This window comes from Nanorana parkeri, unplaced genomic scaffold (assembly GCF_000935625.1).
Source record: "Nanorana parkeri isolate BGI_ZX_2015 unplaced genomic scaffold, ASM93562v1 scaffold54, whole genome shotgun sequence".
NCBI lineage: Eukaryota > Metazoa > Chordata > Amphibia > Anura > Dicroglossidae > Nanorana > Nanorana parkeri.
The window spans coordinates 1160278-1185768 of NW_017306322.1; the positions used below are offsets into that span (position 1 = coordinate 1160278).

The following is a 25491-nucleotide window of genomic DNA, read 5'->3' on the forward strand; positions in this document are numbered from 1 at the left end:
GGGGGGGGCAAACTGTGTATTTCAGCCTCTCTACTTCCAATATCAGTGGGAAAATAAGTGGTGGTGGTGTTGGTGGGGTAGGACAAGTGGTCTAGGGGAAGCTGGCAAGCTGAAGCACATTCAGTCTTGTTTTTGTTTCTAATAAAGAAAAAGATATCTCCTTGATTAGGATATCTCCTGTAATTCCCAGTTCCACCTAGGCTGTGCTTATTATAAAGCCAAATGGTGATGTAAAACAAATGAATAGCTAGAAGCCCAGCTGGGAGAAAGTGACCACTTCATTGCATCTAAGTCTCCAACAGATTTAAGAAGCCAGCAAGTGATTCAACTCAATATTGGCTTCCTGGAATGGGTTAACAATTAAAGGTTAATTATGTGTCATTCAAATACATCAAAAGTATCTGCATAATGTCAGTGTGGCTGCATTTCAGCCCTTTTTTGTGCACTTTCAGATGCTTACAGTAGAGAGAGGCCAAGCTCTGATGATGCTTACCCTTACCAAACTGAACAACAGTGGCGGAACTACCTCCGGTGCAGGCGGTGCGGGCGCCCGGGGCCTCAGGCTCTGGAGGGGCCCAGCAAGTTGCCGGCCGCCGGATCGTTATCCAGCGCGCGGCGGGCCCCTGGTCTCTCCGCCGGACTAATGATAAAAAGAATTAATGAGATGTTCTTAATGCTTATTTCTGGGAAGTCGTCCAATAGCACAGACCACATCTGCATGATAAATCCCAGTGCTCTTTGTCATTATTATATAAAATAATCCTTGAAAGAAGATGTGCCCCATACTGTGCTCACCTCCTTAATAATAAAACTAGAAAAAGAAGTGGGAGCAAAAAAAAAAAGGTTTTACCTCATAACAGGAAACGTAGAGTCATGTATGAGCAATGGCCTTAAATGTTAGATAAACACAGCTCTGGTCTTAATGTATTGTTAAAAAATAATAAAAATAGAAATTTGAATGTGCTGCCATTAGGGACTGATAACGGAAAACAAAGCAGTCGAGCAAAATAATTTTTTTGAAAGTGATTCCCATTACAAAAAAGAAAAAGAATGCATAATCATAGCTCATATACTTCATAGCCAAATAGCCAACAGTCATTTTATAGTGTTATGTTGCTTTACAGAAGATCAATTATTTTACTTTTGCCATCATTTTGATAGTATTCAGAGATGATTTGAGGATCTACAGCTGAGTGATACACAAAAACACTCTGTATGCAACTTCTAACAGCGTGGGAGACTGGAGTCTGCGCTTGTTGGATCCAGGAATCATTAGTCTTGCGATGGTTGTAAAGTAATTAAAAAAACGTATGATCTGCCCATCTTGGACAGGCAGATCGTACTCTCGATCATCGCAAGCCCGCCCCCCTGAGGGGCGGGCTTCCGATGACCGCAATGCTGAACGGGCAGTGTGCGCGTGCGCACACCGGCCCGTTTGGCATTTGTCTCCCGAGCACTGTTCAAACCAGCCGAAAATCGTACGGCTGGTTTTCTAGCGTGCTCCTGAGACAAAAGACGTGCGACCGTACAGTAGAAACAGTCGCACGTCGTCGCTCACACTGCTCAAGTCTCGTACGATTGTGGGATTTCTCGGGATTCTCGTACGAGAATCGAGCAGTGTATGGGCACCTTAAGATTCGTATAAACGTTAATTCCCTGAATCCCCATGATCCACTACCAGACCCCCAGAAACCTACTGAGAAGTCAAAATGTACACAAATATACATGCCCCCCTTCCAAAATGAGACCATACTCAGGAGTGGTGGTTGGCATCTCTTGCAATGAGCGGGGTCGCTAAAAAAGTAAATACAGGTTGCTTACTTTGACAGCTATAAGATGAACTTGTTACTATGCAAACATATTCACTAGAAGCCTCTTAACAACCTGATACATGGCTTAAGTAAGAGCCTACCTAATTAATATAGTCAATTCATTATTATTTGTTAATAAGCGATTTTGTTAAACCCTTGTACTACATAATTGTACTCAAATGCAAAGAAGTTTAGATAGATTGTAACATTTAGCTTTGGACCTATGTACTAGACATGTGCACTGCCAAAAAATTTGTTTAGTTTCGTTTCGTTTTAAATTCAGATTTGTGTTATTTCGTTTTTCAGGATTCGGGTGTGAAAGTCAATTCGGATTCGGAATTCGGATTCGGACGAAATTCGGTAGCGGTAGGTCGAACGTTCGTTTCGTTTTCTGTTCTTATTCGTTTCTTATTCGTTTCGTTCGTTCGTGACATTTGAGGGGGAAAACATTTTTTTCTCCTTCTCTAATGTCACTTTGCTCCAACGAACGAAACAAATAAGAAACGAAAACAAAACGAACGTTCGGACTACCGCTACCGAATTTCGGAAATGGAAATTCGGATTCGTTTGCATTCGTTATGTCTGTAATTCGGAATTATCCGAATGTCCGAATTTCCGAAAATTCGTCCGAATTTCGATTCGGAACGAAACGAATCGCACATGTCTATTATGTACCAGTTACAGACAGCATACTGAACTGCTACTACACATTCTGTGTCATAACAGATGCTAAAGATGTAGACTGAACAAAAAACAGATTACTACATCCACGCTAAACAGCATGGATGGATCAATCTCCTACTGGGCTATTGTATTCTAACAGCAGTGGGTGTGCCACTGTTAAAATATACAAACAGTCACTGTTTGGCTGACAATTTTCCTTCTGGCTCCTTCGAATTTCTGATTGAAGGTTGTCAGACGGAAGTCTGCTGACAGGGCCACCCGCTGAGCGAGTTCGGGCCAGTTCATCAAGCACTGCCCAAAATTTGCTCAGGTGTATGGCCAGCTTAAATTTTCACTGATAAAATGGTGGTAAAGTCAACAACACTTAACACAGTACACATATACTATATCTCTCGCACCAGATTACAGTTACTGTGTCTACCCCTGTCATATGGACAGAAGAGGGGACTAACACACACCGGCAATATGGGTAAAAGACAACTGACCTTCCAATATAGGATATCAGTGAAGAAAGCCACACAAACCCAGGGAGAACATACAAACGCCATGAAAACAGTGACCTTTGTTGCGAATAAACCCAAGATCCCAAGTCTGTGAGGCAAACATGCTTACCACTTAACACCATGCTGCTTTAATAATAAAGCATGTTCCATACAACAAACATCTGTATGAATATACCAAGCTGAATTAATTCTATCAATACAACAATTAATATAGTATAAACAAAAGAGACCCTCTAGGACAAAAACTGCCAGCCAGTTACTGCCTCTGAAACTAAAAATAACAAACATATATTACGCAACCATCCAGACCATAGACTGTGGTAACGCAATCCGGTCATGGTGTAAAATGTTAAATCTTTGTTTGCTAACAGTCTAATTTGTGGTTTGCACTGGTTACAAAACAACATCACAACATAATATTTTTTAACAAGTATCAGTGTCTAGAAGGTCTAGAGGTTAAAACACTGTGAAGCAATACTTTGTGGTACAAATGTTCTGAGAAGTCACACAGAACAATAAACTCGCCATAATAAAGTCACTCCGAATGGATCTTTCCTTTCTGGGTAGATGCTGCTGATGTAGTTGCACATTGGTTTCATTAATCAAATGCGGACCTGTGCAGTAAGATCTCTTAAAGGAGAACCCCCTATAATCCACTAATTAAGTATCCTTGTTCCCCCGATCTAGGGTACCTTCCCTTTTCAACCTCTCTCCTAATTCTATATTTTAAAAAGTTTGATATGCCATTTACATTGTTATATTACTGTTTAAAAGCCCCAGTTTATACTATATTCTATTTACGTGTATTTTGTAACCCTAGGTCTAATAATTTTTTTGTTATGTTATGCTTGTATTCTTCACTGTATCCTTTCCACAGGCAAAAGTGTTGTTAACCCTTGCAGTGGGGCTAACCCCGCACTGCAAGGGTTAACTGCTTCTTTGTGTCCAGGTGCTAAAAAAAGTCATACTCATCTGAACCGCCGAGCTGGCTGCCTGCTTCTCCGGTGACTGAAGCCCGTCTCCTCCTCCAGTGCAGAGATGGAATGTTCCTCAACATCCTCACATTTATACATATGTGTGTGTATAGAACGTGATGATATACAGGACCATAGACCTGTGCAGTGGAGGGGGAGAGGGTCTCCAGGAAGCGGTCTAAGAGCAAGCCGACTCTGAGGATCGTGCGAGTACAACTTTTTTTTTTAACCTAGACAAAAATGAGCAGGTACCCCTTGCAGTGCCGGGGTAGCCTGCTTTAACTTAAGGACCTACCTCCGCCTGTGACTGGACAATGCTTGTAAACAAAAATTAGACTGACAGAACAATGTAATGCAGCCAAGATTCGCTGCCACTCTATAGAAAAAATGTTCTTTGTGAACAGAGTGAAAGCAGTAGAGTGGAATGTGCAACGCCTACGCGTTTCACGCCTAAGGCGCTTCATCAGGACCTGGAGGCGATCTCTCCAGAGCGGGGCCGTCAGGTATCTGTCAGATACAGAGGCGAATTCGCCTCAGATGGCTGGGTAGTGACCTGGGGCTTGCGCCCTTACCCCACTCGTTTGGCCTGGTGTGGTATTGGCCTATGCTCTTATCTACTTGCGTGTCCCCCATATCCCCACGTAGGCGTCTGTATCGGACGGATACCAGATGGCCCCGCTCTGGAGAGATCACCTCCAGGTCCTGATGAAGCGCCTTAGGCGCGAAACGCGTAGACATTACACATTCCACTCTACTGCTCCCAGATAAGGCAACCAACTCATACATGGACTTTTGTCAATAGTATTATTTATCATGGACCTATATATGAATTAATATATCTGATGTCAATTTGTCTGATCTAATTCAAGGATCAATTTTTGTGCATTTACTTCTGGTTAATGTATTGTCTAACCTGGGTTATGAGCGTTTTTCTGAGACTTTCTTTAATCATGATGTATAAATAATATATATTCTACTATACTATTCTCAGCCGAAGCCATCAACCTATACATGAATTAGCTTTTATGAGCTTCATTCGCTATATACCTAGTGTTATTCACATTTATTTTTCCAATACATTTCTATGATCAATCACTGTGTAACAAATTTTGAGTTAATATATGCCGAATCATGGATATGAGTAGTTTTTGGAGGTGTTCTCTTATAATTATGTATTGAGATTTTATTATGACTTTTAATATTTCTATTCAATAAATGCAACCAAACTTTTTTATATTAAGTGTATGTTTGCCTTTTGGACTTGTCATATGGCGCCTTTAAAGCCCCCCTTTCTTTCTTGTTCCTCTTTTTTGTCCAGTCACTTACCTAGAATAATTCTAAATGATGCTGGTACGCGGTCTCTAAAGAATGAAAGTCCCAAAAAATACTATCCTGTTATAACATCAGCATTGCAATGAGAATACATACTAGAGTTAATTTTGATAATGCAATCAAAGCTTATTGAAAAATCCCTTTTTTATGTAGTGAGTGCTTCCTTCCGTCTTCCCATCACCTTCATCAACTTCCTGGATTCCCAGTGTGCTTTGCACCTCTTTCCCTGTTGTGTGATGTGCTGCAATCTCGATTACTCAAGACTACATAGCTCATAATGCATTGCCTCAAGAAAATAATAATGTTACATTGTAGGAAGTGCAGACGTTGAGTTATAGTTCAGACAGCAGGCTTAGCGTGGTGACACAAGTGTATAGTCACAGGGCTGAGTGAATAAGTGTCAGTGCATTGAGGAAGTACATCCTATGGGCATCTTCAAAAAAATAACTTTACAAACTTCTACATCAATATGGTTATAAGTAGGGATGCACCGATACCGATACTAGTACTCATACTCGCCCAAATGCTCTTATACTTAACTCCAAGGGAGGTAAGTGCCGATGGAACATGGAGCTGGCTTCCTTTCCAATCAGGAAGCCGGGCGGTGAGTTATGACCCGCCTCCCGGCTTCCTGATTGGTCAGGAAGCCAGGCTGCCTAGGTCAGTGAAGCCGGCTTCCTAGCCAATCAGGTAGCCGTGAAGAGGGTCATGACGTGCCGCCCAGCTTCCTTATTGGCTAGAAAGCAGGCTTGTTGCTAGGCAGCTTGGCTTCCTGACCAATCAGGAAGTCGGACGTCACCTAATGTCTTGCCGTCCGGCTTTCTAATTGGTCAGGAAGCCAGGCAGCCTCGGCAAGTAAAGCCTGTGTTCTTTCGCTAGAACACCGACTTTACAGGGAATCATGAAGACGGGCGACGAGTCATGAACCGCTGCCTAACTGATAATCGGGGCACACGGCACCAGTACTCTGCATCGGCAAGTACCGGGAAAAAATATCGGTACTCGTACTCGATACCGAGAAAAACGGTATCGGTGCATTCCTAGTTATTAGGAGTGAGATAGAACGTTTGGAAATTCAATGCAGAAATACATATTAATTTTTAGTTTTTTTTATACCCTTTAGATACCCTTCAATATATAACACTCATCACAACAACTGGTTGTGATTTATATGTTAAAAGTCTCCTCTACTTTCAGCAAGAAAATTGAAAAATCCCTCCAATGTGGGATAGATGTCATATGGCAGGTGTTTCCGTTCTTTAACTCCTGCTGACTAGCTATTCGACAAGTGCAAAAAAGAAGCTCTACATATCTGTTTTCAGCATGAAGCAGCCTTGCGAACAAACTGAAGCCAACAGGTTCCCAAGACTGGAGATACTTCACAGCAAAGAAATAAAGAAGTTCTGAGCCTCTTAGAAGCCTTTCTGAAGAGAACATGCACCTTGCAACATATGAAAACCCCCTTTAAATATACAATAAATCAATAGTTATTTACAATGTGCTGGAAACACAAAGGGCTTACCTGTAAGATAGCTCTTTCATATGCAAGGAAGTTGTCCCACTTGGCATACTGTGGATTTTTCAGTGTCTGGACTGTGGCGCAGGCTAGCTGGAGTAGGCCACAGTGGTTTTCCAGAGCTTCTCGGTTTTCTTTAAACAACATGATATAGGATCGAATCTGCTCAGGTGTGACTCTACCTGCAAATGATAAAAACGGACCCTTACTATAAAAGAATAAAGACTATGTTGCATTGAAAATATGCTTGAGAAGGGCCTTGACTTTATTCTCTAAAGTAGATCTCAGTAATTTTATGAATAAATTCATGAATACATTTCGGTCACAATAGAAACCATGTAATTTCTTTTTAAACCTGTAGCTCGGCAATAACGAGAGCATTGTTTGTGGCTCGGTGTAGTATAGCCTTTAGGTGGATTTCAGCAACGCCTCCCTCAGTGGAGGGATGAAAGAAAGAACTAGATAAAGTGGTTGGATTTGAGAGAATTATGTTTAAACATAGAGGCAACATGGATAAATATAGTAAAATGTGGGATAAGTGGTTTGAATATAGAAATGGTGTTTGTCTATAATGCCTCTTATCTGCTACTGGTTTTTAGTGGACTAATGTATTTTTAGGTAATATGGTATGACGAGAATTTTTTTGTTGTTGTTATTGTGTAATGTATTGATTTTTGTTTTTGTACTGTTGTTTTAATTATGTATTTATGGTTGTAAAAGTGTTTGTTATGCAATTGTACTATTAAAATAAAAAAAGTATTGAAGTAAAAAAAAACAAAAAAAACCTGTACCTTTTATCAGTAAAACAAGTCATTAAAAACTTTAGCAAAGTAGTTTTGTCTAAGCTTAGATCAGCCTTTCTCTACCAGTGTGCAAGCGCACACCTGGGGTGCCTTCTGGCTCCATGCTCTCTCGTCACTTGTGATGAGAGAGCATGGAGCCAACTTCCCGGCCAATCAGGAAGCCGGGTAGCGTCGCTGCCCGGCTTCCCGATTGGTCAGGAAGCTAGCAAATTCGGAAGCCGGCGCCGTGTAATGATGCAGCGCCCGGCATTCTGATTGGCCGGGAAGCCGGCGTCTTGCTCCCTCATCATCTCATGAATCATAATATTAAGACAGTGACATTAAAGCATTAGTTTGTATTGCTTTAGAAAAAATGTGACCTGTCCCTATAAGAAAAAAAGTATCGGTAATTGGTATCTGTGAGTACTTGATCAAAAGTATCGGTACTCGTACTCGGTCTTAAAAATGTGGTATCGGTGCATCCCTAGTTTTAACTTTTAATTTATACTTCTTGTGAGGTTTAAAGAAAACCTGTACTGAAAGAACTATGAAGACTGCTTTTCCTGACCTCCTTTTGAAAATGCAAGTTCTTCCCTCTTTGGCTTCCTGCGTGACTGACCCAAAACATGTATGCAGCCAGTAATGAAAAAACTCTGGCATTTTCAGAAGACGTTAGTAATGGTCACAGAGGTTTCATTAAAATCATCACACAAGCCAGTGCCAGAAGAACTTCATGGCTCTGGATATAAACATCAGGGATTCCACAGCTGGTTGACTGTAAAGTCCATCTGTAGTTATTTCCCTTCCATATAAATGTAATTAAGTAATTCAAGTAAATTTAAGAAATTAAGTTATTTTAAAGGAAACCTGTGCTCTCACAGCAGTTCATTTAAGCCTCCCTTGAGCATATTGCACTTTATTGGCTCAGATTTCTTCCTTCAAGCACTGCCAGAATCTACTTATAAACACTGTCAGTATAAGGGCTAAGCAGGCATAGCCCCATTTCCCCAAGTGACAATGCTTGGTGCTTTAGCCACTCATTGCCAACCCAACCCATTTCACAGGAGAAGTAAAAGGGGGCTATGCCTAAACCTATACAAAAACAGACTTTGGTAAAATCAGCATTTGTAAATGGGTTTCTACAGTAAATGGTGACATCTGGCAGCTTTTGGTGCCTTCTACGTAAGGGAGAGCTAGACTGAGTAGTTTTAGTCAGGATACAGGGTCACTTCTTTCAAACCTTAATGTAGTTATCATTGATTTAAAACCCCAATACAAATGAGGACAAAATACAATTTAATCCAGGTAGTTTTCATTAAGGGGTAAAGGACGGCACACTGAGGGTTTTAAGCTGCCATCATAATGTGCTAGGCTTCCAGTGTGTCCCTATGCCTTTAACCAGTTGACATCCGCGGTGTTAAACCCCCTTCCCATCCAGGCCATTTTTCAGTATTCAGCGCTGCGGTACTTTGACTGACATTTATTCCGTCATGCAGCGCTGTACTGAAATGAATTTTATACCCTTTTTTGGGGACAGATAGAGCTTTCTTTTGGTGGTATTTATTCACCACTGGGGGTTTTATTTTTTTACTATATTAAGGAAAAATTACCGAAATTTAAAAAAAAAAACAGTTTCCCCTATATTAAATGAAACTACCTCAATGCATACCTAATGTATTATTTTTTATTCTCCAACATGGAGGCTCTCAAAGACTAGACTAAGGCCCGGTTCACACCTGGGCGTTTTACAGCGCGTTCCTACGTGCTGTAAAAAGTTCAACATGCCCCCTATGGGCATGGTTCCCACCTGGGCGTTATACAGTGCGTAGGGACGCGCTGTAAAACGCCCTACGCCCAAAGAAGTACAGGAGCTTCTTTGGGGTGTATTTGTTGCGCGTATCCATTAGGATACAGCGGGATAGCCCTAGGAAACGCGTGTTTGTCGCGCGTTTCTTTCACCGCAAATCGCGGTAAAACGTGCAGCACGCGCATATAACGTTGCGACAAACGCGCATATTCCGTACGCCTAGCTGTGAACCCAGCCTTAGGGACCATACTTCATAACGTAACTTCCCCATATATTTGCAAATGTGTGCAACTAAAACCTCTGTTTTAACGCCAATTGTTAAGCTATGTAAATCTTGTTATCTTTTTTTTGCTGGCTAGGTGGTAGGTCTGGGAAATTGTGGATTGTGTTTGCACAGTAAACGCACACCTGTAAAATTAAACACAAAATAACCTCTCTGCTTTTTGCAGACATCTTGTGGCACCAAGACTAACCATTAGTACTCCTACCTACCACCCAAACCTGCATTGCAGCCACTGCAAAGATCCTATGTAAATATTTAATCAAATAATATTTATCAACTTTTTAATGTTGATGCAGAAGCATCAAGTTTTTTATTTGAATTTTTGTTCAATATGTTTTATTGATTTTTCCAAACAGAATGCAAGACATATCATTGTCAACAGTACATTCTAGAAAGTACAGCAGTGGTAATATCAAAGTATCAAGTTTTTTAAAGGGGCTGCCGCATGGACAGAGGAGGCGTGCAGAAAAGTAATTGCATCATGACAGGGTTTTATTAAAAATTGTATACAAGCACACCTGTCAAATACCTTAGGCAATCTAAAATAAGCATATGATGCAAAAAAAAAAAAGCATAAGCAGAGTTTTCCTTCAGCGAAAACGAAATATCACTGATCCACAGAAATAGGCAGCCAAAACCCATATGCAAATCTTGACTTTCTCTGCAAAACTCCAATTAAGTCTTCCCAGCCCCAATTCTGGTCAATAAGACTGTCAACAATAAAAAAGAACCAATAGAGAAGCTTAGGAGGTGGAAGGGACAAATCTCTGCTTTCATCGTAGATTTGCATATGATTTTGGTAGCCTATATCTGGAACTATGGCTCATTTTTGACATGCAGTCACTCTCTCCTTGCTGCAGCACTTAAGTTAAAACAATTAAACAAAAGTTAAAAATGTTACTGAATATGCAGCCTGAATGAATTACAGTTATAAAGTAATCGACTTCCTACAGCCATTAAAAAAATGGCAGGAAGGTGGACACGTATTTCTGGAGAGATGTTTATAAATGGCACTCCAGAATAAACCGTTGAGTAGCTGGTGCACCTGTTAATGACTGTGATCTGAGCTGTGATAACGGCTGAGCTATGATGGAGATCACAGACATAGTGTACAAAGCCAAACTGAGCAGCAGTACTAATGTTTATATTGGCGAGTCCTCCCCTTCCTTTCACAATGGAGGAAGGGGAGGAGGTTAGGATATTTAAATGAAGGGACCAGAAGCAGATTGATGGTGAGGGATTTAAAAGGTCAATAGGGTCTTTTTTTTAACCCCTTCATCCCCCTTCCTCTCATACTTCTCAGCTCTATCCTGTGTCTATTTATTAACTCCTTCACCTCCATTACCCTGCATTTTAACCCCTCATTGTCATCCTCTCACTGTATGTGGCCATTAACCCCTTCATCTTTTCTAATGTACTGTATCTAGTGCACCATTACCAAGCTCCATGTTTTAGCCATCCCAATACCAGCATGTTTTTAATTTCCAAAAAATTGTTGCAAAAAATGAAATGAGACCACCTTGGAGCGTCTACTTTTTTTTAAAAAAAAGGTAATTTTGAGGATGTTCATACTGCCTACTAAAATTGATATGTTTTATAAATGAAAGAATGGGAAGATTGTTTCCAAAATTCATTTTCAAAATGTTTTTGCTTTCTATAGTAACAATAATTCAGTAGCTAATAAATACCACTATAATAAGGCTCTATCTGTTTAAAAGAATAATTTAAAAATGATTTGGGTACAGTGGTGCATGAACGTGTACTTGTCCGTCAAACTATTATGGCACTGGAAACTGAAAAATGGCCTGGTCGTAAAAAAGTATACACAAGATATTACTGAAGTGACTAAAGTAGTATTAAACTCTCAAACTTTTTTTCAATAATGAATCCAAATAAAACAAATATATATTGCCCAGCAAAGTGTTTCTTCATATTTTTGACCAAGCACTTAAAGACATCATGATTCTGAACAGCTTGTTCTAAGTCTCTCAGCTCAGCTTCCCTAAACTTCCTGTCCAGTACAAGATCACAAGATTAGGGCTGCAACTAATGATTATTTTCATAATCGATTAGTTGGCCGATTATTTTTTCGATGAATCTGATAAAAATAATCAAATACCATCCCTAATTTAAAACAAAATACACAAATGTGTTACAAAGTTTACTTCAGAGTAAAACTGCATGCACAATTTTCTGCAATCACACTGCACTGGAATGCATGGCATTGCAGCACTGTGCATTCCAGTGTGAGCGATCAAACTCTGGGTGGGAAGCGTGTTTGGGGTGCCATTGAAATAAATGGTACTGCAACACACCTCTAGCAACAGAATTTGTCAGGCTGAAACGGAAAATGACTTTTTTCCAACTCTGTATACATTTTTTTAAATAATTATATTGTAAGCACACGGCGTTTGAATAGCTTCAGCCAGGGAATGACAGCTGCCAGTGGCAAGATTCCGCAAACGGCAGCTGAATGTAAAAACAGCTGGTAGTGGGGCTGGTGCAATAGCCAGCCTGATATTGGCCATTTCAAATTGAATTTGCCAACAGCAGGCTGACTATTGAATCCGCTCACTCCTTGCTGTGCCCTCCTCCCAGCATGGAGAGAGCTGGGGGATATAACCAACTAAATGATAATGAGAATAGTTGGCAACTTTTCTCATTTTCGATTATTATTGATTAATTGAGTAGTTGGTCGCAGCCCTACACAACACGCAGCACAATCTCCAGCAATTGTGCATCTACTAGCTTGAGAAGGGAGGAGAGGGGCCAGGGGTTAGGGAAGTAGCTTGCTTTGCTGTGTCTGTGTGTTTGTGGACACAAACAGCTTACTAGCGCACACAAGGGTGGCTCCATAGAACTCTACTTGAGAAAGGAGCCACCCTCAAACAGAATATCAGGACCAGTGATCAGGGGACCAGCTTATTCTACTAGAAACTAAAGCATTTCAACATCAATAATCCATTGTAAGTGATTTCATTGGCATTTGAAACAGCTTAAAACCCTTTTGACTTTAATATCACTTTAAGAAGGTTCAATTGGACTTTATGTATAAGTGATTGGTAGTTTCTTACTATCTTTCGTACTTTCTGAGTAACAATGAGGAAGGGCATTCAAATGCTCATAATATCTAGCTACATCTGCGAGTCAACATAATGGCTCTAGGGAATCGGGAAGAAGGGGGGAAATCAAAAATAAAACAAATAAACACATTCCTGAAAGACAACATGAATGGCAATGGAAATTCTGCTGATTTCATTTTAATGTTTCACTAAAGATAGAAGGTAAACAGGAATCTACTGGGCAGACATTACTATTTTGCAAAAGCCAGGTCTTTAAATTATAACTACCACAAATAACTATGCATTTGTTCCTTGAGTCTGAGAAACACTGGAATATAATGTTTTTGGAGGGAGAAAATTGCTCAAAAACACAACACATATTTTAAAGCAAACTGTGGTCAAACAAATAACATTCTTCAAAAGCGTTCTACATTAATCAGTCAAACTATTGCGCACACACAAAAAAAAAAGAAAAAAAGCATTTCTTTAAAGTAAACATGAATCAACACCTGAAATAACACACTGGATGCTACATTAGTGCACTCAAGTCTGAGGCTGCATCCAGCCAAAACACTGAGACTTCAGTAAGATGAACTCAGAGCGGGTGGGTTCATAAAGCAAAGGGCACAGAGAGAAGGGAAGGGGGGTTCCAACCAGAGGGCTTCAAGTTTTATGCCACTTACAAATAACACCACCCTGGGAAATACACAGTGTGGTTCATCCTTCAATGGTTGACAGAAATCATTTACAATGCTGTCTTATAATTATAATAAAATACCGTGAGGATAAACAAGGTCTAGGAAAATCAGTTGAGAGAAAAGGTAACTGATATGTTACAAGCCAGCAGCCTTGAGACCCAGGAAAAAAAACCCGAATGAAATCCTTAGGCATTTCAGCATATGCTTTTCATTTCCTTTATGAAACATAAGCAAACATGTCACTTGTAAAATATAACCAGCTTGGCTGACAGAAACTCTAGAGGGCGCTGCCTGAAAAAAAATGATGCCAGAACTTTGCAATGCGTGCGTTATATACACAGGAACAATTTTAAAGGCACATTCAATTTCAAAAATAGGCAATTAAAAAAAAAAAGTATATATAGGCAAACGATACACACTTATTCATAAAACGAAGTAAAAAAAAAAAAATTTGCAGTAAAACATTGCAACCCCAGTCAGTAGATCTGGGGTGCAATGCTTTTGCTCATGCTGTGTACACTGTACAGCACATAAGCCATGTAGTGTCCACACTAAGCACATTCACAGCATGTCTCTGTTTCCACCTGGGCGTTTTGACACTCAAAGCTAAACGCGACAAAACTCTCAACATAAGAAATCCCATTCATTTCTATGGCCCCTGTTCATGCCTGAGAGTTTTGTCGCAAGCTGTAAAACACCGAATGCTGAGAGAGGTACGCAAGCTTTTTTCGGGCAGATTACAGCGCGTTTGGCAGCATAAACTTCAATGGAAGCACAAGCGTTTGGCACATTTCTGTGCGCGTTTGCTAATTCACCACAATGCAATTCAATCTGCTCAATAAAAAAACGTGTCTTTGTATATGCGTCTAACATGTAAAAATTTCCAAAATGCGCTAAACCGCGCTAAACACGCTAGACGGTACACTTAAACAAAAAGTGCGCTATATATGTGAAAAAGCCATAAGATGCCATGAATGGACCTGATGCCAGGGAGCCTGTAACTCCTGCACGTGCGCACATTAGTGGCCACCCAATGGCCGAAGTGGATGCTGGAAACCTGAAAATGTGGGCAACAGAGGGACAGAGCAGAGGACCAAAGATCAATCTGACAGCGTTGGAGAAGGGCACACTTGTAAGGTAAGTGTGCCCTAATGTACAAGTAAGCTGTATATACTTGAACTTTAGGGCAAAAATCTCACCCTTCATATAGCAGTTTACTACCACTTTACCAACACATATACAATACATTTTATTTTCCTTGTACTACTACTTACTAGCATATGTGATCATAGGGCACCCATTATTTTTCCAAATAGTGGGTGACCTCTGCATTTCCATAAAAGAAGACTGTAGCATACATGTGCAGAAAAAAAAAAGCATGTCAGGGTAACTATTAAAGCAGCAGCTGTATGGCTCTCAGTGGGCTGCACAGCAAATATCTCAGAGGAACAGAGACAGGCAAGTGTAACACTTGCAGGGATGCTAGGAAATGGTGTTGGGAGGGAGTGGAATAGCTTTTAAATGATATTTGTACTAAAAGTACTGTTATTCTCTACAGGATATTTCTGTCATAACCAAAACATTCCATTGCTGGTTGGCTATTATAGTGCCTCTTTCTTGATTCATTTGTGACCCAGAATAGGTATGCAGATAAAGATTTCTGTTTTTCTATCACTTTCCTGATCTGCATACTTGGATCAGTAATTCAAGTATTGTTCAGCATAGGAGCCAGGAATAACAATAATAACATCTTGCGGCATCATTCTGGAAAGTTTGATATTTAAAGCAACATGCATACTTATCAACTTTGAAAAAAAACTTTGTCATAGTTCTCTTTGTCCCAAAGTCCAACAACCCCCCATCCCCACCAAGAAAGCTTTCCTCTATGCCCTGCATTAGTACAGCTCCCATTAAGGAGAGGGGTCAAGCAAAGGACCAGTTACTAGTATAGTGTGTGGTTTATCTGCATCTGATCTTTTCCCAGTTACTGACTTGTAATTCCTTGTTTGCTCGTGTCAGAGTTGACCCCTGATGACTGGTAGTGAAATATTCAAGAAGGAGAAGAGGAACGCAGAATGAATGAAGCAGAAGCAGGGAGATGCTTTGTCTACAGGTCCTCAGGTACAGTTACCTCTTCAGCAAGGAGAACAGTGACCGATACAGTAGTTACATCAGCAAATTCCATTCCAAATCTTGAAAGTCAGAGGCAGCAGTGCATTAGATCTCACACTACAGATATACAGCTATGATGCTAAAGGCGAAGGAGTGCCTTTTTAGCACAAGCACAATTACCATTTCTAGATATTTCCTAAGGGATAACAAATATTGACTTTTTGAGTTCAGGTCCACTGTTAGTATGTAGTCAGCTGCATTAAGGCACTCTATTACATTGATCAGGCTAGAACCGCCAGAAATGTTTATGGTACAAACAACTATACTTCTCTGTTACACAAAGATCAAATATTTAAATTCCCCACCTGCAGCCAGCATAAAAAATGAACATGTGGTACAAAAATGCTTTCAAATCTAAGGTCTGCAATTTCTCTTTCGCAAACATAAGAAAAGGCAAAAAAAAAAAAAAGATTTTTCTCATCGTAAGCACAGTTTCTGTAAAAAGAAAAATATGGTGTAACGTTAATAAGTCTAAAATTCTGCTGAGGTGCAATGTAAAATACCACATCTAAGTTCTAAGACTTATGTAACATGATAACTGTGCTGTTACCAAAAAGTATGGCTTTTATTTCTGGGTGGCGGTTATGCAACTTAGCTGTTTAAAAAGAAAAAGTATTCAAAAATATATTTGAAGTCCAGCACCTTGTCCATAAAAGGTCAGTCTACCTAAAACAGATAGTATTTCTGTGGTAGACTAAATCGCTTACTAGCTTTGCATGTTTCTGTGAAGCATTGCTGAGGAAATCTCAAAGTTCCAAGGTTGCCCAACAGCCATGGAAAGTAGGTGAGGGCTCCTATACACTGCAGTTAACATCTTATTAGCAGAAAAAATAGGACCCCGCTGGGGTGTAGGATAAAGCCGTCAAAATTAAGCAAGTAGTTCTTGCTGCTGGAGTATAACAAGCTAATGGATTAATCAGTCTATCAGCATTTACCCATAATGGAATTAAATCTGTTGGGTGGAATAACCATTTCAAACTAACATTTCCATCACTCAGAAAAGCCTCCTTTGTGCCCAGTGCCTCCACTTAGCTGCAGAGGCTATAAAGTGTCAACATCTCCTGTGGCATAACTCCACCAACACTCTAGCCATTAAAGCACTCTAAATGGACAGGGCTCCAGTAGAAAGACAGGACTTGGCACCACATGTGGGCAGAGATTATGCTCCAAAATTCGAAGTTAAGGTCCCCATGCAAGGGAAATAATATCAGACAGGGCACGGGAAGCTCTTAGGCATCTAGATTAGGAAAAAAATCAATTTAGAAAAGACAAACATGGAAATAAATGATGGCAAAATACAGTTAAAGTGGCACTAAACTTAGGAGTTAAATCTTAAAAATACATTCAAGTACCTTAGCTATTAACAGAAATGTATCTTATTTGTGTATCACTCGGCTGTAGATCCTCAAATCATCTCTGAATTGGTGCCGACACTGTCCTTCCTTCTGGAGGGTGACTACTTTTGTTCCCCATGGCCCCTTTGTGTGTTGTCAAGTAGCCACCGCTCCAAGCTCGCTCCCGTGATGGATTACAATCTCAATATTAATTAGTGATGTAAATGTGAGATTGAAGTCCAGCAAAACAATGTAAGCCTTTCCTAAATAGTCCCTGAGCATAAAGAAATCCCTTACTTAGGCACACAATGTAACAACAGGTTTTGGAGTCTGCTACCTGATATATACAGTATATCTGATATAAAAGAAGACAACACCAAAAAGAGGGGGGAAAAAAAGAAAATATTTTACATTTTTGCAAGCATCACTGCAAATCCCCACATGAAGATGGTATGCTTTCTCTAGGGCTCTCTGTTGAAGGGCAAGAACAGAATTTATATTTAGCCTCAGATGCAATTAAGACAAAAAAATGCAGCCCTCAAAGTACCACTTTTCATTGCCCACTTGAATCCATTAAAGTAGCCTGATGACAGTGTGAGATTAGAGGAAAGACTACTCACAAGCATAATGCTGGATCCCACAATGGCTGGAAGTAATTCCAGCTGTTTTGGTCACTTTGCTATATATACAGCGAGATTATAGGTTATTCGTAATATGACAGGCACATCTAAACTAAGTAGTCTCTGAACGGCTGGGGGGTGCACATTTACAGGCATAAACATACTGTATATAAGCAATATTTGGGCATAATATTTGGGCATTTCCGAATATTATAGGTGAGTGGTTCAATGATGTTATTTAAAAAAAAAAAATTCTCCACTCGTACTTTTTTTGTGTGCAAAATTCCCCTTATACAAAAAATTACACTGCTGTGGCCATTCATTTCCAATAGTACAATATACCGGTACATTTTGTTATAGAAAATCTTCATTTAGGTGGGGACAGTAAGGGTAAGTTGGCTTTGCATTCAGTCAAATTGTGACCAACCAACAACATAAAGCTGTAAATATAAACAATGTATAAACATTAAGTGGGACTGTACAGTCAGTAGACAGTAGAATAACATAATGAACCCATGTGTAACAATACAAGTAATTCTACTAAAATTACTATGCCCAGAAAAACATACCTACACCAAAAAGCTAATGCAGAAATTCTGAAGATTTCCAGACATGTTTAGTTAACAAAGCTGCCTTTGTTTTGCCATGGTTTTCTGTGGCCAAGAAGGGAAATATTTGAAATAAGATTAAAAGGAGTTTGCCACATGAAAGGTACTCCACGCTGTGCTGTGCAGGCATCAGTTTCTTCATGAAAATCGAGGACCTAATGCTGACACAATCAGACACTGAAAACCAAGACAACCTAAAAAGTCCATCAGTTACTATTTAGGCTGGTAGTATATTAGGCACTTAAGACCGTCATAATAGTTCCTAACAAGCAAAGGCAATGCCAACATCACTACATGTACTTACAAAGAAGTAGAAAACATGTACATCATTTTACATTGCAGGTTTTGGCACACATATATAAGGGCTGATAATCTGACTCAATGTAAATAGATGCCAAAGCTGTTATTTCACCTTTATAAGACAATCGTATTTTTACCACTAGTTTGATAAGACGAGCATTTATCACTGTAATCATTAAGTATTTATCAACATGATAATATACACTGAGTGGCCAGATTATTATGACCACCCCATCAGTACTTCGTTGGGCCACGAGGTGACTCCACAAGATGCGAGGAATCTGAAACTGCACTGTTGCCCTTCTGTTGTCTTGTACCAGTCTTCCCACTCTCCGTTCTGCCCTAACATTGACTAGTCGCTGACGGCCACAATTCGCACGTTCAAACCCAGATTTTCGGCTGACAGTCCACTCTTTAAACACTTTAACAACAGCTGCTCTTGAACATTTAACAAATTCTGCTGTTTTGCTGATACTCGCTCCACGGCTCCGAGCGCCAACAATCATCCCACGTTCAAAGGCTGTTAAATCGCGTTGTTTACCCATATCTTCAGAAAAAAATCACTTCTACTGTCGTGGTAAACAACCTGCTTCCTTATTTATAATGGTCTGGCCCTCTAGCAACTTCAGCGCGAAATTATAGCTAATTTGCCTAGAAACGTCAAGTGGTCATAATAATCTGGTCACTTAGTGTATACATTACAGAGTATAAGCTTTACTATACGTGTATTAACCAAAAATAAAAGCACCCTAATAGATTTTTTCTAATTAAGAAAAACAAGATGGAAGGTGACGTCCTAATTTAAAAACCATATGAAAAGGACGCTAGTGCCAGGGCACTATTTTATGTGTTTTGGAAAGCCATGCCCCTGGTATAGCCAGAACACCTACTGCCAAATCACGGCATGTGTCATGCTTACAACTGCCAACTGTTAGATGCTGAAATGTAGTGTGGGTGGAATTGACTGTACTCTGCCATCCTGTCCACAACTGTCAGTAAAGGTGAAATGTCACTTTGCACCAATCATTATTATGGGGCTAGAGGAGGCAGTTTACTATAAATATTGGGGGAAATAATTTTAACTCCTGAGCCAGCGCAGACTGTTATTTGAGATGACTGCAAATTGTGCCAAAGTTTTCGTTGTATAATATTTTTGAGCATTAGAGTGATTTTCATTAACCACTATAGTGGTTAAATATTTTTTTTTGCATTTGAGCACTGCATCAGTTTAACCATTAAAAGTTTATAAATTGCCTCATAGCCATGATACTGGCAAAATCTTTTTGGAATTGTTTGATTCTGACATGGCTAGCACAAGCCATCCTATAAGGTTGTGTTTGGAATGCACAGGTGCTCTACAGTGGACCAGTGGTGGTGTGCAGAAAGCTACAAGTGTCTGATATTCAAATTAAGTAAGGCCTTGGAACTTTTTTTTCAACGGTATAGAATTGCATTATGTGCTAAAAGTGCTTTGACATTTTCAATCTATATGAATCCAATGTCTTATCTGATTTCTAATTAAAATTGTCAAAGGTCACGGCCAAAGTGACTTGCTAACTAAGGTACAGCCCTTGTATAGTGGAGGAGGAACAAGGAGAGAGAGCTTGCCTTGGGAAGGTAAAACAAGGTTGTGAAACATTTATTTCAGCTTGCAGTACTGCCAGCCAGCTCTAGATGGAGGCTCACCCAAATCTAGCTAGTCGGATAACGCACAGGCAGATACAAATCTTGTATACAATATGGTGCATTGTAAGGGTTGTGCAGCAGCGGGTAACTCCCACACACTTATGAGATTCCAAAAGCTATAATGTGAGCTGGAACCCTTGCACACCTTCACCTTTCCCACTGCCCACACAGAGACACACACACACACATTGCCACCACCTGCAGTTTGTCAGCTGACTGGTCTGCTAGGCAACCTTATACGCACACACACACACACATTTCTGACAACAATGAAGGCACTAGTAATATAATGTAACAGTTTCTAGGAGTCTAGGATTTATGGATTATTAGCTTAGTGCACATATATTTAATATCCCCAGGCAGGCAGTGCATAGAACCATGTACATAAATGAAATTACAAAAGACAAGAAAGAAAATGGCATACAGAAATGTGGCTATTTGTTATAAAATAAATTGAGATAAAAACTAACTTTACCGTTTGCACAGTATTGTTTTACCCCATTGGTGTGTAATGCCGTAGCAATAGTAAGAGTCTCAGCTGCGGAGGCTATACAGGTGCAGGGTTGTTTGTTAGGGTACGGCGTCAGGGTCGGGTTCCAGGCGTCACTCTCAGAGTCTTAAACGGAGAGTTTGGAACCCTACCATCATGTGCCGCAATTAGTAAGGGTTAACACAGTTCACTCAGAGTAGCTCCTTAGTTTCAGGTGCGACTTTTATCCAAAATAGTTATGCAGATTGTAATTTCAGTAGTAATCAAAAGTAATCCTTTGCAAACGTCAGTTTAAGCAGGAGTTATACGCAGGGTATTCAAAGCATACAATAGGTAAAACTTATAATGAATATATGCAGTTTGCAGTTCCGAGTTTTCCCCAATAGAGGGAGTAAGAGACAGTCAATGAGCCACAAGAGTTCTTTCTAGTTTGATTCTCTAGTGAAGAGCTCGGCAGTGGCTAACAGGGTTTTCTGTTACTTTCACAGAGAACCTATACTTGCTGTTTTGCAGATGTCTTGCAGAGAGGTTCCAGGCTTTCAGGGGTTCTGGGTCCACAGCTCACGCAGCAGGCTGTCAGATGGCGTTCTCAGATGAATAATAGAACGCCATACTGACCCGGCTTCCTGCTATTTATGTGGATTGGATAGGGGAGGTGCTGGAGGCGCTGGGCGGCCCGATGCGTTCCACGCTGGAACGCATCGGCGATTTACTTCCTGATTTGCGGCTGCGGTCCCTTGTGGAACGCAAGCCGTGATCGTTACATGGTGGGAGTTTACTGGAAATTCTGTAACCGTCATGTTTACATTATCCTTGCTTTTATGTTAGGTAAAATGTATGTTGAATGCTGTCCCTGTTAGGGAACCAAGTCAGTCAACCAGAAACAGGGTCATACATGGAGAACAGGAACAACAGCAGAGCACTGGGTATATCTGAACACACGCAAGGGCGGATACTTAAATGGAAAAGCTGAAGGTTAAATAGTGAGTTGGTGTTTGCATCATCACTCTGAGACAGGAATTTGCCGAAAGTTTTGTTAGTGGTTGCAGAATGATGATGTTAACGGGTTTTCCCTGGACTCAGAGAGATTGCATCGAATCATAATTTCCAAATCACATATAAAATTGTCCGTGTGGACATGCATACTGCCGCAAAGTGGCAGCATCTGTATGGACATACCTGGAATTCTTGCCACAAGAATCCGTAGGTTCTTGCTGCAGAAATCCCAGGTCCCAGTTTATACTCTGTAATGTATACACTAGGTGGCCAGTTTATTATGACCACCTGATGTTTGTAGGCAAATTAGCTATAAATTAGATATAATTTCACGCTGAAGTTGCTAGAGGGCCAGTCCATTATAAATAGGGAAGCAGGTTGTTTACCACGACAGTAGAAGTGATTTTTTGCTGAAGATATGGGTAAACAACGTGATTTAACAGCCTTTGAACGTGGGATGATTGTTGGCGCGAGCCATGGAACGAGTATCCGCAAAACAGCAGAATTCGTTAAATGTTCAAGAGCAGCTATTGATAAAATGTTTAAAGACTGGACTGTCAGCCGAAAATCTGGGTCTGAACGTGCGAATTGTGGCCGTCAGCGACTAGTCAATGTTAGGGCAGAACGGAGAGTGGCAAGACTGGTACAAGACAACAGAAGGCCAACAGTGCAGTGTCAGATTCCTCGCATCACCTTTCAACATCTCGTGGAGTCATCTCGTGGCCCAACGAAGTACTGATGGGGTGGTCATAACAATCTGGCCACCCAGTGTATATTGTTAAGCTTTAAGAAAATAGGAGATGGTTTATACAGAGATCAGCAATATGGCCTATTGCTGACGAGAAACCACAACCTATTTGTTGAATTGCTTGTGCAGTTAAACTCTTGAGAAAGAAAGCAGAAAATATACTGCTTGGCTTGAACTGTCTGACCACTAACCAGGAAAATATGAATTTTATACCCTTTTTTGGGGACAGATAGAGCTTTCTTTTGGTGGTATTTATTCACCACTGGGGGTTTTATTTTTTTACTATATTAAGGAAAAATTACCGAAATTTAAAAGCTGATGTCACCTCTCCCTCTCTATGCAGAGATGAATACTTACCAAGTCATGACAGGCCTGACCTTTGTTGTTTGTTGACATTCTGCAGCACAGGTCTCCTTCTCCTGACTGTGCATGCACAGTAAATCCCCATTGACTTCTATGGGGCACATCTTCCTCTGTCTCATGCCTCAAGCCACGAAAAGGAGATATCCATTGTAGGATGTCAACAAGCAACCATGGCCTAGCCTGTCAGAACTAGGTAAGTATTCATATCTGCACAGGGAAGGAGCAGTCACATCACCTTAAAGCTTTCTAACGGATAGGTGCCCTTTGTTTTAAACTACACTTATACTTTAACTGCATTACTAGATGCACCCTCTTCTAAGCACCAGTGTTTACTGAATACCTCCTGGTGTGTGTTACCTAATCTCCAGTACCCCTTGACGTTGGTACATTCAGAACGAAGATTGCAAAGCTGTGTAAAACACCCAATAAAGACTCAACAGCAAAGCATTTAAATTTCATTGTATTTGTACTCGTCGGTAGCAAACTGACTGAGCTGGAAGATAGGTGAAATGAATGCACAGTGTATTTCATGCAGCTTATAGGAACAAGATTAAACAAAATATAGCCACTGACAATTCTTTGAATTAATCATTTTCACTACTTAGAGAATTTCTATCACAGAGCATTTAAATAATAATTCTTTTGAAGTGTTGAAATTTGGTTTCTTTTTTTTTATCAATCCTTCAACAGAAGCTCCTGACACTCTTTAATCCAGGAGGTACTATAAATATGCAGTTTTCTTTTCCGGATGGTGGAGAGGACACCCTGCCGGCACACAGAGAAAACCAGAAAGGAAGCAGTAGACAAATGCTCCCTAGAGTCAAGCATGCCTACCAGAGTTAAAATCATCTATAGTTTCCTGCACAAACCTCAAGTCCACAAAAACCCTAAACTACAAAAACAGTTTTATGAGAAGATATTGCTTGCACATTCCCTAAAGAGAAATGCAAATTTTCAATATGTTCTGTCTGTTCTCCCACCGGAATTTTCTTTAAAGATGAGAAGACAGAAGGCAGTTATGATACCAGATACCATTATAATCGCATGACAAGTCGTTTCAGGTGAAATTATAAAATTAATTACAAAACGGTGTTTCCTAGATGGTGGCCATATGTGTACAACTATATGCAACATCTTCAGTATCCGAGAACCTTCTGCCATATAAAAGGATAAGTATACTTTTAGACCATTTTGTGGTGCTTTAATAGATAAATTAACCTTCCAAATACGTTTTTACTTTCGGATAGATTGGCATGACCCTCTACCAGGATTTTTCTTGTTGCCTGTGTCCTTTTTGGTGAAATGGATTCTCATGATTAAAAGTCATGACACACATTTGAATTTGTTTTCCTGTTTCAATGCTTTTCACTTTGTAAATGTAACTTTCAAGTTTACCAGGTTTGATCTTCGCTTTTAATGCAGTGCATTAAAAGCAGTCATGATTCTGTGATGGACATAACTGCGTGGGCTCAGGAATACTTCCAGAAAACACTGTTCACCGTGCCATCCAAAAATGCAAGTTGTAGCTCTATCATCTAAAGATGAAACTATGGTCCAGAAACACCGTCTTCTCTGGGCTAAAGCTCATTTAAAATGGTCTGTCAACTTCCCACCAGTTTCTCCGGCCGCTGATTGGCTCCTTCATTGTCCCAAGTGCTCTCTTCCTCGCCCCGACTTAATACATCTGATTTGGAAGTGCCCCCATCCAAATGTTCTGGCACCAGACACTCGCCTACATGCATTCTCTGACCTGTGTAGTCAGGGAACCTCACCCTACTCTATGCCTCCTTCAAGAATCACCTCAGCAACCGTATCCTCGCCCACCTCCCCTCTCTTCCTGGGAACACCAATGCCTTAGCATCCAAAAAAGCTATCCTAACGAAGCGGCTTGCTACAGACGCCCCATCAGTGTCGGATGTACGAGCTATTCTCTTTGCTATTCTCTTATGCTTCTGGAAAAACTAGACAGGAAATTCAACACCTGTCGGACAAGTAAATACTTTCACAATTGGACGGCCTACCTTACATCAGAATTGACGTTAGCACAACTTATAGATGTTATGGCCACTTTCCAAAACACGCACTGGTACCTCATGGCTAAACTTGAGGGCTCCTTGGGGGGCCTTGGACGTCCTGTGACACAGTTCATCAGCTAGATCTGCCACCCTGACAGAGGTGACTGTCCCAAGCTTCCCACCTGACCATGCTATACACTGCCGACCTGATACACCAAACACCTTTGACACCCTTTCACATGTCCTTTCTGTCCCACACCATTTCCAGCTCTTGATCAACTGACGAATTCTACACTTTTTGACCATACCATACTTTCTGTTCTCTCTATCTTTTCTTTGGTTTGAACCTAAACCTCCCTCCAGTTCCAACGCCCTATTTTTGTTTTTTGTCCTTGTACTTTATAAATTGCAGTTATATGTTGTTGTACATTTTTCTACTGCATCCTGTATATGCCTTGCCCATACACATCGTTTGTAGTCGTAGGTAGTTCTCTTATGGGACTACGTAACAAGCTTCCATTTATGATGTGTTTATTGATGTGTTTCCATTTATGCTTTCCACTTCGCACATGTTTAATCATACATTCTGTATTGATCCATTGAAAAAAATCTATATGCTTAAAAAAAAAAAAATTGTCGCAAAGTGGAAAACTGTTCTTTGGTCAGATGAATCGAAATGACATTTTTGGCAACCTTGGGGATCGTGT

General features: G+C 40.3%; 1 protein-coding gene across 1 annotated transcript in view; it reads right to left on the reverse strand.

Annotated features, from left to right (window-relative positions):
• Positions 1 to 25491, reverse strand: part of SCFD2 (sec1 family domain containing 2) — a 357431-nt gene that overhangs the window by 309536 nt on the left and 22404 nt on the right. The window contains exon 4 of the mRNA XM_018575955.1: positions 6827 to 7002. Coding sequence (XP_018431457.1) covers positions 6827 to 7002 — 176 coding nt within the window. The remainder of the gene's footprint in view (positions 1 to 6826; positions 7003 to 25491) is intronic.